Here is a 15,893-nt window from a genome sequence, read left to right as displayed (position 1 = left end):
GCCCGCACACGAGGGTGCTTTCGATGGACAATTCACTAGCAGTTCGAGAGATATTACAAACTAAGTACAGAAAATGCTAATGAAAGAATTAAAGCAATACCGATAAAAATAAGAGACTTAAAAAGAGAAGCAACACTTTTGTCGGAGCTTTGCAGCGTCGCAGGAGCACAGGAGAGCGAGTTCTTCAATTTAGAGTTGTTGATATGAGCTCCACCCCTGACCCTTCTTTTATATGAGGCTCGGGGCGCCCTGGATCCCTTCCAGGTGCCCTAGTGAGACAGGGCAAGTCCAACCAGCGAGCTCCACGTGGCGACGACGTGATCAGGATAAAATTGCCTCCGGGCTCCCGGAACAGGTCCTGCAAGACAAGGTTAGTCCGAGGCAAATACATAATATGTTTCCTGCAAAACAAAGTGTTAGCACAGTTTTATAAATTGACAAAAAGAGTATGACTTAGATTCCGTCTTTCCGAGACCAGAATCTAGTCACGATCTCGACTTAGATATATGAAATGGATCTAAGCCGGATCGACGCCTAATGTTCCCTTCTCGAGAACGCGTCCTCACAGTCACTCCCTTCCAGTGACTTACCTTACTCACCTGCCAGACGTCCGGTCAGCCCTTCGACCCGTCTGGACTTCTCGCCAGCTATCCAGTCATCCCGTCGACCTAGCTGGACTTAGTGCCAAATGTCCGGTCAGCCCTTCGACCCATTTGGACTTCGTGCCAAGCGTCCAGTCAACCCGTCGACCCACTTGGACTTTGTGCTAGCTATCCGGTCGGCCTGTTGACCTAGCTGGGCTTCATACCAGACATCCGGTCAGCCCGTCGACTGTTTGGACTTCGCCTGCACACTCGATCAGAGTGTTAGATAACGACAAACCTAACTTAACCTGATTTGTCATTCATCAAAACCTGAGTTAGACCGTTAGTGCTAACCGCACCAACAGTACTGCTCTTGGACTAAGATATTAATTAAGTGAGTTGTCAGTAACTCATTTAATTAGTGGGCATTCGCTATCTTAAACACAGGGAGACTAACACACTCATAATAAGAAGAAGCCCAAAACGTAATTTGGGATTGGTGGGTAATTCAATAATAATTCTTTAGTGTTATGAATTATTATTGATGAAGTTAAGTTGAGTGTTCGGGGCGAACACGGGAAGCTTAATTTCATCGGGAGACCAAAACCAATTTCTCCTCTCGGTCCCTATTGTAGCCTCTTGTATATAGAGATTTATACCCACCACATATCCACTTCTTACCCACCTTTATACCCTATCCTATTGGGGTCGGCCAAGCAAGCTTGGAACCCAAGCTTGAGCCGACCAAGTAAATAGGATGAGTTGAGTTGGTGTGGCCGGCCACATCATATTAAAAAGGGATTTTATTTTTAATCTTTTCTTAATGTGGATATCATGATTTTAAAAGAGAGTTTAAAATTTAAAATTTTCCTTTTATAGCTTTCTACAAAAGATTAAGAAAAGATTTGAAATCTTTCCTTATTTGTAGATTGAAAGGTGGATTTTAATTTTAAGAAAACTTTCATTTTTTAACCATGTTCATGATTTAAAAGAGAGTTTAAAAATTAAATATGTCTTTTATAAGTTTCTACAAAAGATTAAGAAAAGATTTGACATCTTTCCTTATTTGTAGATTGAAAGAAGATTTTAATTTTTAGAGATAACTTTCTTTTTGGAAATTATCCACATGTTTAAAAGAAAGATTTTAATTTATAAAAATTCCTTTTTATCATCCACCATGAAGAGAAATATTATTGGAGAAATTTTTTATAAATTTTTGGAAACAAATTAGGAAGTTTTAATTCTTGTGTTAATTAAAACTCTCCTTGTTTTGGAGATTAAAGTGGCCGGCCATATGCATTAAGAAAAGGAAATTGATTTTAAATCAATTAAAATTTTCTTTTTCATGGCAAAGGAATTAAGGAAGTTTTTATTTAAATTTCCTTATTTGCCAAGACCAAGGAATATAAAAGAGGGGGTAGAGGTGCCTTCATGGGTAACAACTCTATTCTTTTTCTTCCTCTCTTTTCCTCTTTGGTGTGGCCGGCCCTAGAGGTTCTCCCTCTCCTCTTCTCTTCTTCTTTAGTGGCCGGTTTCATCTTTCTTTTGGAGTTGGTGATGGTGGCCGGTTCTAGCTAGGAGAAGAAGGAGAGAAAAGAGGCTTTGTTTCTTGCATTCCTTGGAGCTTGGTGGTGGTGGTCAAAATTCTAGATCCTTGGAGGATTTTTGTTTTGGCCGAAACTTGCAAGGAGGAAGGAGAAGGGCTTGGGTGGTTCTCATCTCGGTAGATCGTTGCCCACATAAAGTCCGGGATAAGAAGAGGAATATGGTAGAAGATCAAGAGATCGTTGTATACAAAGGAAGGTACAATTAGTAATTAATTTCCGCATTACACTAGTTGTTTTTCTTTTGTATGAATTCCAAACACAAGAGGCATTAGATCTAGTTTTCGAATTTATTTTCGAGTTTGTGTTTTTTTTTTACTTTGCCGAATTTATGATTCAATTGTTGTTTTTAGTTAACCTAGAGTTATTTAAGGAAATTAAATATTAGCTTTCCTTAAAAGGCTTTATCTTGGCGGTGGTGGTTGCTCCCATATCCAAGAAGGCCATGTGCCTCGCCATGCAGTCCTAGAAGCCAATTTTAAAAATTAATATTTAATGGAATTAATAACATAGGTGAATTTGGATCAATAGTGTTAAGTTCCGCTTACGATCCAAATCTAAACCATCAAGAACAGATAAGTTAAATTTGGAATCAATGATGTTAAGTTCCGCTTGCAATTCCTAATTTAACTTCTAAAGAACACAATAGGTTGTTTAGGAAAGGTTCGATACGTGTACAAAATATTTGTACAGTGGAACCGGTACGATCTTTCTAGGACCAACCAATAATTGTACAAAGGAGAGGGAGCTTGCCTGTGCAGCATTGGCCTCGTGGAACGTCTCCGTCAATTTCCATCAACGTCGGTGACAATGTAGCCGACCTCCATCTGACTCAAATTCCAGACGGGATCATCTATCTATAAATATTAAGGAACATAACAAATTTAATCAATTAATTTAATAAATTATTTATTTAAAATTTATATATGATCCTGTCCGAGAGTGAGTCGACGGACGCTGGGGAGGTGGCGCTCACGTTGACTGGGCGTCGACTGAAGATGACGTGGACCTCCAACAAGCTAAGCCTGCAACCACAAATCATTCGTGTCGGGCCGAGGAGGGATACCTCGGCGATGGCCCTTCGACGCTCAAGTCAGCTACCGACGACTAGTAAATGAAGTAGAGAAGAAAGGAGCAGCAGCGTAACTGTCACGCCCCGAGAGTAAGGTTGTCCGACGAAAATCAGACAACACCTCCCCTGTAGTGGTGACAAATGAACCAGTATACATAGCTAACAGGTATAACAGATGCAAAAATATAGCCAACACGGCTAGAACAAACCACAACCACGCAGATAGTATGCAGCCCACACGGCTGGAAACTCAAACACAGCAGAAAACAGATAACAAATACGAAGTACCAAAAAGAACTCACCGCGGGTCGACCCGGCTTGACTCCTCGATAAAGCAAAATCAATCACAGAATAACATCAAGTCCCCAAAAGGGTTATTACACTAACAAGTTCAAAAGTTCAACTCACAAACAGAAAGCTAAACAAAATCGGAAATCCGTCCTCGAAAGCGACGTGGGACTGGCAGTCGGGGTCCCCCAAGTGTACCAGCATCACTATCGGCTACCTGGTGAAATTACCAATGTACGAGGTGGTGAGTATAAAACTTAGCGAGTAAAGAACAGATAGTGCATGAGTAACATAAATAGCCAGGAGTACAACAGGATACAGTCTCAGGAAGATAAATAGCAGATACTACTATAAAAACAAAGTATATATCCATACCTGATACCATATTCTAAGCTAGTAGTATAAGATCTGAGGTAACATAAACTGCTACAGTACTGCTCATAACTACTAAGATCACAGATAAGGTATACTGTCACAGTAATCAGTGTCTAAGCATATAAACAGGTATGAGATATCAGAAACTGAACAAGTAAGCATATAACAGCATAATCAAGAATAACAGAAAAATAGCGTATGCACGGATGGTCACTCCTGCCCACCCCTCAAGTACCATGACCCCAGTATGGACGAGAGGCCGGGTCAATGACAAACTGTACACCCTCCAGCTATCACTATTCTCGAGTGGCCGAGGGGGCAGTTGCATAGTAGCTGAATAGCCACGTCTGCGACGGGGTCCTTGCTGCCCCGACTCCAGCTATCACTACCCAATGAGTGTGTGAGTGGGGGGCACGACAGGACATGCGGCACGCTCCAAGCTACCACTACCCATGAGTGTTCGAGCGTGCGACCCAAGCCAATGACCGTCTCAACCACAAGGGAGCCAAGGTCATTAGGGATGCATGCAATGACATGATGCGAACAATGCAACAGTCATCATATATACAAAAATCAGGTATGCTACATGAAGTCGCATGCTCAATATGAAGCATAAATAAACAGTAGTACAAACAGGTAACATGGTATCTAGTATCTGCTAATTATCAGGGATAATAACGGGAGACTGTTTAGATACGAATGTGAGCATCTCGAAGATTGAGTGGATAAAGTATCAAGCATAATAAATAATACGAGTGGAGTCAAGGTAAAACTCTACTTTATCCGAACTGCTCATGCACTAAGAATAATAACTAAAGAAACAAGTCAAGAAGTACTCGCCTCTAAATGTAGGCTGAATCCAATGTCACTACGTCACGACACCCGCCTCGATTAAAGTCCTGCATCAACATATCCATCGTAACTAAATTCATATGTATGTAAATAACCGAGCTAATACACGAGACAGGGAAATTTAATCCGAGTTCATTCATTATTCTCTAATAGTTCTCATTACCGTTCTATCAAATCACAAGACCATCCCTAATTCACACTACACAATTAGCCCAATAAACACATGCTCACTGCCAAAACCCACATCAACACTACAGATCTATAACCAATACAGAAGATGCCTTACCTAATGAATCGAAGTCAGGATACACTACCGAGGAGGTGTAATCGTCGGCACAAGCACACCGGTGATGCCTACCACCACAAGTCCACAGATCGAAGCTCCTACAGAGCTACCAACAACACCATCACACTGATCAGTACCCAGTACACATTGAATCCAACACCTAGGTCTACAGATTAAACTTCTGGAGTGATCGAGACCTTACCTATTGCTTCCCGGAAGAAGAACAACTGCTGGAGGTTATGTTCGAGCCCCTCACAGCGAGCCACTGCCAGAACCGAACCACAATCAGTCTAACCTCTCGTCCTGGCCACAAATCACAGATCGCATAGCCACCCAAAAACCCTAAACAAACAATCCTCACCTCAAATACCTTGTTGTTGGAAACCTCCACCGTTGACGATGAGAGCCCGACGCAATCAACTCGATCCTAGGTTCTGTCAAGCGAGACAGCAGCTGGGAGTACCAATTCCTGCTACCATCGACCTTCGGAATAAGCGATTCAACCCTCAGGATCTCCGGAGTTCGGATCTGCTCCTCCTGCCCGTCGGTCCTCGCATGAGGTAGTAATCTGAAGAGGAGAGCCTCCGGTGATGATGTCGACAAGGGGTGGAGGCTAAGAAGCTTCAGAGATCAGCGGTCTAACCGTCGCCGTGAATCCGCGTGTGGAGATGTCGTCGCGGCGTTGGGTCGGCGATTTCGGGAGAAGAAGACATGAAGAAAGGAAGGGTCGGCGTTTTATGGCTTCGGTGGGGGTACTGTAGCTTCTTATAGAGGTAGGGTTTAAATTCTCCCCAACCCTAAATTAGCCCTCCTCTAATGATGATTTCCAATACCATCTTAAGCCTAATAATTTATCCCCTTAAACACTGTCATACGTCCTCCAAATAAATTCAGAAAAATGCTTAAAAATTCCCATATATTATTATAGGTTATTTACTTTGCCGTACCTCACATTCTCCCCCTCTAATAAAAATTTGGTCCCTAAATTTACGACGCAAATGCATTAAACGACAAACGGCATGTGTGATCATTACTAATAATGAAATTACTTTACATACCTTCATTAAACAAATGTGGATACTGGGCTCAGATCTCATCCTCCAGCTCCGAGGTTGCCTCGTCATTTGAATGATGCTCCCATCCAACCTTGACCAGTTGGGTAGTCTTATTCCGCAGCTGGTGTTCCTTGCGATCCAATATCCATACTGGGACCTCCTCATATGTCACATCTGGTTGAAGGGTGATCAATACATCTGTCAAAATATGTGTAGGGTGCGGCACGTATTTCCTCAGCATAGTTAGGTGAAATACATCATGCACCCCGGCAAGTGATGGTGGCAGCGCCAATCGATAAGCTACCTCACCAATCCTCTCAAGTATTTGAAAGGGTCCGATGTAACGAGGAGCTAACTTCCCTTTCAATCCAAACCTCCTAACTCCCTTGGTAGGAGACACTCGCAGGAACACATGATCATGCACAGAGAACTCCAAAGGTCTCCGTCTCTGATCTGCATAACTTTTCTGTCGGTCCTGAGCTTTTAACATTCTGCGTCTGATGGTGCCAACCAACTCTGCATCTCACTGAACACGCTGGGGGCCCAAGATCGACAATTCTCCAACCTCATCCCATAAAATAGATCTACATGCTCTGCCATATAATACCTCGAATGGTGCCATCTGAATCACTGAGTGGTTACTGTTGTTATATGCAAACTCCACCAAGTGCAAATGATCCTCTCAGCTACCGCTGAAGTCCATAACACAAGATCTCAATAGATCCTCCAATGTTTGGATAGTACGCTCCGACTGCCCATCCGTCTGAGGGTGAAATGCAGTACTAAAACGGAGTTCTGTACCCATGGACTGCTGAAGACTCTGCCAAAATCGAGATGTAAATCGTGGATCTCTATCTGATATAATACTCAAAGGTATACCATGCAATCTGATGATCTCTCTGCAGTATAACTCTGCCAATCGATCCAATGAATCTGTTTGATGGATCGACAAAAAGTGTACAGATTTGGTTAACCGATCAACGATTACCCAGATCGCATCATGTCCCTTCCGGGTCCGGGGTAGCCCTACCATAAAGTCCATCGTGATATGCTCCCATTTCCATTCTGGTATTTCTATCTTCTGCAGTAACCCAGCTGGTCTCTGATGCTCTGCTTTATCTGCTGACAAACCAAACACTGCGCCACAAATGTCGCAATGTCCTTCTTCATACCATTCCACCAGTATGATCGTTTCAGATCCCTGTACCTGCGAGTACCTCCTGGATGAATCGTAAATCTAGATCGATGTGCTTCCCGTAATAAGTCCTTCTGAACAGGATACGACTCGAGGACACATAATCTTCCGCGGAAATACAGAATTCCATTATTATCACAGGTAAACTCTGTCTACTGTCCTAAGATAACTCTGCTACGTAAAAACTATAGATGCTGATCTGTAGCTTGAGCCTCTTTGATACGCTCCACTATAGGTGACTGAGCAACCATAGTAACTAGCAAGCCTCACTCTGTCTGTGCTTGCTCCATCAACCCCAACTCAGAGAAGCTCTGCATCAATTCTGTAACCATCACTCGGTGGCATGCCAAAACTCCACGGGATTTTCGGCTCAAAGCATCGGCCACCACATTGGCTTCCCCCGGGTGATAGTTAATTGTGCGGTCATAATCTTTCAAGAATTCCATCCATCTTCTCTATCGTAGATTCAGTTCCTTTTGGGTAAATAGATATTTGAGATTTTTATGATCTGTGTAAATCTCAAAGGTGATCCCATATAAATGATGTCGCCAAATTTTCAGTGCAAAGATGATAACTGTCAACTCCAAATCATGGACTGGATAGTTCCCCTCATGGTCCTTCAGCTGACGTGAGGCATACGACACCACACGATCATGCTGTATAAGTACGACACCCAGTCCCTGATATGACACATCTATGAAAAGTACAAATCCATCCATGCCAGAGGAAAGTACTAACACGGGTGCAGTAACGAGCCTCCGTTTGAGCTCTTGAAAGCTCTGCTCACAAGATTCTGTCCAGCTAAACTTTTCTCCCTTTCGAGTCAATCATGTCAAAGGCAAGGCTATGCTGGAAAATCCCTCGACAAATCTCCGATAATACCAGCTAGACCCAAAAAGCTACGTATCTCCTGTACTGTCTTCGACTGCTCCCAGCTAGTGATTGTCTTAATCTTCTGTGGGTCGACTGATATACCTCTGCTGGAAACGATGTGTCCAAGAAAACCCACCGAAGGTAGCCAGAATACGCATTTACTAAACTTCGCATAGAGGTGTTCTAGCCGTAGCGTCTCCAAAACTATGCGAAGATGTCGCCTGTGTTCCTCCTCAGATCGGGAATATATCAGAATATCGTCAATGAACACAATGAAGAACTTATCTAAGTACTCGAGGAATACTCTATTCATCATATCCATGAACACTGCTGGGGTATTGGTAAGCCCAAATGGCATTACCAAGAACTCGTAGTGACCATAACGAGTGCGAAATGCTGTCTTCGGAATATCTGCATCTCCAACCCTGAGTTGATGATAGCCTGAGCGCAAATCAATCTTTGAATATACACATGTATCCTTCAACTGATCAAATAAATCCTCTATACGTGTCAATGGATATTTGTTCTTGACAGTCACCGCATTCAGCTGTCAGTAATCAATACATAATCTTAGTGATCCGTCTTTCTTCTTAACGAAGAGTACTGGTGCTCCCCATGGAGAAACACTGGGACGGATAAATCCTCTATCCAACAGCTCCTGCAACTGAACCTCCAGCTCCTCTAACTCCTTTGGTGCCATGCGATAAGGGGTCTTGGATACCGGTGCGGTTCCCGGAACCAACTCAATCGTAAACTCGACTTGCCTGTTAGGAGGCAAATCGGGGAGTTTGTCAGGGAACACATCTGGAAATTCTCGAACAATAGAAGCATCCGAGAGCCATGATAATGCATCCGAACCAGCTTTAACCATGGACAGCAGATATCCCTGACAACCCTGTAACAATAACCTCCTCGCTTGCATGGCTGATATGACTGATATCCCATCACTCCCGGTTCCAACAAATACCCAAGATGGTAGCCCGGGAGGTTGGAAAGTGACTACTCTAGCTCCGCAGTCGACCGTGGCGTGGTTCATGGCCAGTCAATCCATGCCCAATATAATATCAAATTCTATCATTTCTAATACCTGCAGATCCACCATAAGAGTCTGACCATTGAAGTCTAAAGGACATCCCTTGACTTCCAGACTGATACCTAGTATCTCACCAGATGGTAGAGATACTGTCAACCCATGAGTCCGACGAGTAGGCAGTCTCCCGATTTTACCCAGAAATACCCGAGATATGAATGAATGGGAACTACCAGTATCTATCAATAGATCTGTAGTGAAGGTATAAACTGAAATAGTACCTCGAAAAATTGATCCTTCAGCTCGCTGTGCCCCCTCCCGTGTGACAGCATAAACGCGACCCACCTTTGAGCTCGGCTGTGGCATTCCTGGCGTGGTCTGCGCTGGAATCGGAGGTGCAGGAACCGACTGCTGATACTAAGACTGAGGCTGCTGCTGGTATGCTGGGTAGGGTTGAGGTGGATAAACATCCTGCTATACTGGAAATGCCTGATGAGAAGACACTGCGGCAGAATACTGTGTAGTCACTGGTTCCAGACCCTGCACATGATATATCTGGCCCTGAGAAGGCCGTGGTCGTTGCTGACGTGGAGCACTCTGAGTCTTCTGATATCTTCTATGTGGTCATGACTGTGAGGGTTGTTCCCCCTGAGATGTGACTTTAGGAGTCTCCAACTGTGCTTTCAGGGTACAATTCCGACTCTCATGGCCTGGAAGTTTACAGTAGAAACATATAGCATGATCCAACGGACAGTTGTTCCTGGCGTGACTTTTGGAACCACACTGAAAACACGTGATTCCCCGAAAGTCCTTCCGGTCACCACGAGAGGGTCGAGAACCTCCATCCGTCGTTCGCCCCGTCTTCTGAGGCCGAGAAGATCCTCCGGAAGGAGCCCGAGAACCCTGGCTCCTATTTCCTCTCTTCTGAGACAGCTGTTTTTCATTACCTTTCTCTAGAGACACCTGCTGCTGCGTCATCTCGATAAATAGTGCACGATCCAACACCTCCCGATAGGAACTACCTGGAAAACCTAACATTCGGATCCGAATGTATGCAGCAAGGCCCTGAGTAAACTGATGCATCCGATCGTAATCCTGTGCCACTAGCTGAGGACAAAATTCAGCCAACCTACTGAACTCTGCATTGTACTCCAATATTGAACGATCGCCTTGCTTGAGGTTCAGAAACTCCTGGCGACGAGCAAGACAAAAGGTAGCAGGGAAATACTGTCTCTCGAAAGCATCATGAAACATCAACCATTTGATGTGTTACTCCCTGAAGATCGTCTTCTGCATATCCCACCATGTGACCGCCAGATCTCGGAGGTGATACGCAGCCAATTCCACTTTCTCTTCATCTGTTCAGCTCGTGTACCCAAAAGTGCTTTCCAAATTCCTCAACCAACTACGAGCAGCCCAAGGGTCAGCTCCGCCCAGGTATAAAGTGTTCACTACAAAAAAAAACAGGCTTACCGACGGAATTTTCCGTCGTAATTCCGTCGGTATAGTTGCTTAGTGACGGAATTATGACGGAAAATCAGTTGTCAGAAGATAATTTGTCGGAAACAGATATACCGACGGAATTTAAATTCCGTCGGTAATTACCGACGGAATTAGGATTTCCGTAGTAAAATTTACTGACGGAATTTATATTTCCGTCGGTAAATCATGCCGGAAATAGTGCTTCCTGTAGTTGTGGTTACCGACGGAAACATTGTTTTCGTCGGTGTTTATCGACGGAAATATAAATTCCGTCGGTAAATAATTTTATAAATACCGACGGAAATATCGTTTCCGTCGGTAAACCATTACGATAATTGCCAACGGAATACTTATTCCGTAGGTATTCCGTCAGTAAAATAAAAAAAAATTAGAAGAAAAAATTTATATTTCTTTTTGTACCTTGTTTACAATCCATATATACACTAAATTATCACAGACGATGACATTTCATATATACAAACACATACAAACAATCACATCCATACAAACACATACAAACAATTACTTTCACACCTACAAACACATTTCATATATCCTAATAATTCATACAATTCATACAAACATAAATAAACTATAACATCCATACAAACAAAGTAATATAAATAAAAACAATCACAATCATCTAAAACAAATAAAATCTAAACAAATCACAATAATAGAAACAAACTAAACTATCCAAATTTCCATATATAAATCCAAATTTATAGAATCAGATATTTAAATACATACCATGATAGAAAATACTCCAAATTATACATCCGCATATAATAGAAAATCCTACAAAAGTAAAATGCAATAGAATATGATTATTTATGAATAAGATAAAATTTTTGTAGTGATTTATATATAGCTAATTTTGATACCGGATATAAACGAGCAAATGATGATGACGATGACGACGACGATGATGATCAATATGTCAATAGGAACTCCTGAAACATACAATAATATAATATTTAGAAATGTGCAGATTAAAATATCAAAACATAATAAATATAATTTTGTAATACTATAATGAAATGCTGAAACCTAAAAAAGAATGATCCATGCCTCAACTATTCATGATTAAATCTTTCAAAAATACACAAACAAACAAAAGGTTAATAATTAAAACTAAGTAGGAAAAACTACTTACTAAAGGATGATCCCTCCAAAACTCTGTAAAGACTTCCTCTAGAAATCATTACAATGACACTCGTTAAATATGCAAGAAAAGAAATGAGAGCAATGCACTAAAAAAGTATAATGTTTAACTAATTTTACATGTCAACGAAAAAAGATGCCTCGATCATATTTTGGATATCTACTGATGGTGATGAATTGTTCCTGAGAAAATGTAATACAATTAATATCATATTTTAGAGGTGAGCAGATTATAATTAATATCAAAATAGAATAAATATATTTTGTATGTTTTATAAGTGATAAATAAAAAAAGGTAAGTTATAGTTATACAAACCTAATCAGAGTCCTGTGGGTCTTGAGTCTCTTGTAGAAGAAGAACTAGGACGAGCCCTGGCTCTTGGATCTTCAGATGAATTAGAAGTCTTGGAAATTGATGAACCTATTATAGTTAGTTATAAACTGACATTATCCTCTAGAACAATTTTAGATTCAAAAGATACTAGATTGTTCCGTTGGGAGAAGGATAAGATGAACATATTCTTAAAAAGAGATGAAGGTGGAACGAAGCAAAAGAGGTACAACATTGAGTATGCAACAAATTTTGCAAATGTTAGCGCTTTGCTATCACATCTGCAAAATTTGTTGCATATTCAATGTTGTACCTCTTTCGCTTCGTTCCACCTTCATCTCTTTGTAAGAATATCTTCATCTTATCCTTCTCCCAACAGAACAATCTAGTAGCTTTTAAATCTAAAATTGTTTTAGAGGATAGTGTCAGCTTATAACTAACTATATTGGATGTTATATTGGTATAGTACCTAGTTTGGATTTTGGCTGCATCAGAAGATGTGGTAATGAATTAAATAAAATCAAATAACCGAGGCCGTAAAGGATTTTGAAGTTGAGGTTCAATAGCTGATTGATACTTAGTTCATGAGTCAATACAATATCATATCAATTGAACAAAGTGTAACAAAAATTAGAATTCACAACCAACTGCATAGCCTCATCTAACTACCATGTAAGCCCCCGTATAGGGGAAGATGTGTTGGTTCACACATCTTAATTAATGAAGTATGAAGTGCGAATTTTGTGGATCATGCTGCACCAAAAGCATTTGAGTGAACTATGTCATTCACAAGTAAAAAACACAAAAACAAACTATCAGTACTAATAATTTATGTGGTCGATCATCTCTTCGATCGCATATATATATAATGTTTGCACAAATTAACCCAACTTAATTTGAACCACAATTTTCATTTTCTATAAGGAAATTAAACTAATTAATTAATTAATTAATAATTTTTGGGTTAAAGAGGCGACACTAAGAAATTAAAACCACCCATGAATACATAATGCATACTATATTTTCCAAAAGTACATAAGTTGGATTAAATCTTATCATAATTTGGTTTAACACTGACAAGATTATTATTTTATATCAATCATGTAGATGGTACATTCCTAGCCAATGTGTTGAAGACATCTTCAGACAATTTTCATATATATCAAGACCTTGCCCATCCTAGCTAAAATCTCTAGTCAAGAGGGAAAACCTTATAATCGTTATTAACAAAGGTCACAAACTAAAATTTTGAATTTTTTGAAACCCCATTTAATTAGTTTAAAAGATTGGATCAATACTAACAATTGGATCAATTTAACTAGCTAGCTAGCTTGAGTCATTCTGTATTGGTTGGCTAGCTAGCAAGTTATATAAAATACCAAGTCATCTCTTGTCTCCTCCATTAGTTACTCCATATATCCATATAATATTCCCTATTTATTTTGTGTCCCTACACAATAGAGAAAAAATTTGTAGTAGAAACCACTTGTTGGCAGCCAACACAGCCATCGGCTGGCACAGCCGTCGGCCGGCACAGCCGTCGGCCGCTTGCAAGCGCTCGACACAGCTGCCGTTCACTTGCAAGCTCTCAGCACAGTTGTCGCTTGTTTGCTAGCAGCCGCGGGCAAGCGATAGACCGCTTGCTAGCGGTCGACACAACCACTAGCGTGCGGCTAGCGCCCCGCAAAGCCGCCAGCCGTGTGGTAGCGACTGGCGGAGAGGAGAAAAATGGAGAGGAGAGGAGAGAACTTACCTGAAGATCATCGGAGAGGAGAGATTGTGCTGGAATCGCCGAAAAGGAGAGATCGCACCGGAATCGCCGAAGAGGAGAGATTGCGCCGGAATCGCGGGAGAGGAGGAAATCGAGCGCACGAGAGGAGAAGGGATGGTGCCCTAATTTTATTTTCGGGATTACCGACGGAATTTAGATTCCGTCGGAAATTACCGACGGAATCTAAATTCCGTCGGTAATCCTGATATTTTTTGTTTTTATTTCAGGATTTCCGACGGAAATTAGATTTCGTCGGAAATTACCGACGGAATTTAGATTCCGTCGGTAATCACCGATGGAATTTAGATTCCGTCGGAAATCCTGATATTTTTGTTTATATTTCAGGATTACCGACGGAAATTAGATTCCGTCGGTACTTACCGACGGAAATTATATTTTGTCGGTAATCCTGATTTTTCCCCTGTTAATAAATAGTTCCTATCATTGTATCGACGGAAATTAAATTCCGTCGGAAAATATTATCGACGGAAATTAAATTCCGTCGGAAAATATTACCGACGGAATTTTAATTCCGTCGATAATATTCTAATTTTACCGACGGAAAATTAATTCCGTCGGTAATATTTAATATTACCAACGGAAATTAGATTCCGTCGGAAAGTACCGATGGAAATTAGTTTCCGTCGGAGATTACCGACGGAATATTATTCCGTCGGTATAGTCCGTCGGTAATCCTGATTATTTTTGTAGTGGTTGGTGCAATATCCTTTAGGTCAAGGTTGACCTGGTTGACCAAGCTTGAGTCTTGGTTTGGGTTTCGATGTTTGATAATATATTGGGTTTAGATGATATGGACAATTCAGGTGCAGTTGTTCATTTGGGGAGATTGTTGATACAATTCCTGCTTGGTCAAGGTTGACCAGTTGAGATGTGAAGGAAAGTTAAGTAGGTCAAGGCTGACCGGATACCTGATTGGAAAGTCTTAGTGAGTGAAGCTAGGCAGAGGAAAGTCCTGGTGAGTGAAGCCAGGCAAAAGAAAGTCCTAGTGAGTGAAGCTAGACAGAAAGAAAATCCTGGTGAGTGAAGCCAGGCAGAAGGAAATCCTGGTGAGTGAAGCCAGGTGAAAATCCTAGTGAGTGAAGCTAGGTGAAAGTCCTGGTGAGTGAAGCCAGGCAGTTGGAAAGTCCTGGTGAGTGAAGCCAGGCAGTTGGAAAGTCCTAGTGAGTGAAGCCAGGCAAAGGAAAATCCAGATGGGTCAAGGTTGACCAGACATCTGGTGAAAGTCCAAGTAGGTCAAAGGGATTGACCAGATACTTGGAAAGAGGAGAAAAGTCCAAGTGGGTCAAAGGAATTGACTAGACACTTGGTGAGAGAATCCTAGCTGGTCAAGGGTGACCAGATGCTAGGTTTTATGTATCAACAAGTCATGGTTGACTGGATGTTGGTTTAGGGGCTTTGGATTTGGTTTGGGCGAAAACCAAGATCTGGATCAATCAGTCGATCGATTGGATCATGCCCAATCGATCGGCCGATCGATCGGGTGAGTCCCCGTGACAAATCTCCTTCCAATCGATCAGTGTATCGATTGGGGAGAAGCATCGCACGAACAGAATACCTCTGGATCGATCGGCCGATCGATCCAGAGCCCCCAATCGATCAGTGGATCGATTGGGAGGCGCGACTTCGCACGATAAGCTCTGGATCGATCAGTCGATCGATCCAAGTATTTTTTCCAGAGCACAGAGGCGCTCTGGATCGATCAGTCGATCGATCCAAAGCCTCCCCGATCGATTGGGAGCAATCCAATCAATCAGGATTTGACTATTGGCGTTGTATTTAGCTGCAGGCGTTCGATTCCTTCTGTAGAACTCTCGGCCACTTCTCCCGATCTTCACCAGCGATCACAGAGCTTCTCCACAGGGTTCTCACCGCCAGTTCTTAAAGCTCTTGGAGGTTTTTCCAAGTCAAGA

At 41.8% G+C, this 15,893-nt stretch overlaps 1 protein-coding gene across 1 annotated transcript; it reads right to left on the bottom strand.

The window, feature by feature from the left end:
- Positions 1-9,838: 9,838 nt before the first annotated feature.
- LOC121979850 lies at positions 9,839-10,468 on the bottom strand. The gene has a single exon (XM_042531836.1). It carries the CDS (start codon positions 10,466-10,468, stop codon positions 9,839-9,841), a length of 630 nt encoding a protein of 209 aa, XP_042387770.1.
- Between the last annotated feature and the right edge of the window lie 5,425 nt (positions 10,469-15,893).

Source organism: Zingiber officinale, chromosome 5A (genome assembly GCF_018446385.1).
Source record: "Zingiber officinale cultivar Zhangliang chromosome 5A, Zo_v1.1, whole genome shotgun sequence".
NCBI lineage: Eukaryota > Viridiplantae > Streptophyta > Magnoliopsida > Zingiberales > Zingiberaceae > Zingiber > Zingiber officinale.
The sequence above is the reverse complement of the archived record's forward strand: the minus strand, read 5'-3'. Positions and strand labels throughout refer to the sequence as shown.

Excerpts from the sequence above, each read along its gene's own strand:
- LOC121979850 (XM_042531836.1), bottom strand. The coding sequence starts at position 10,468 with ATGTTTCATGATGCTTTCGAGAGACAGTATTTCCCTGCTACCTTTTGT.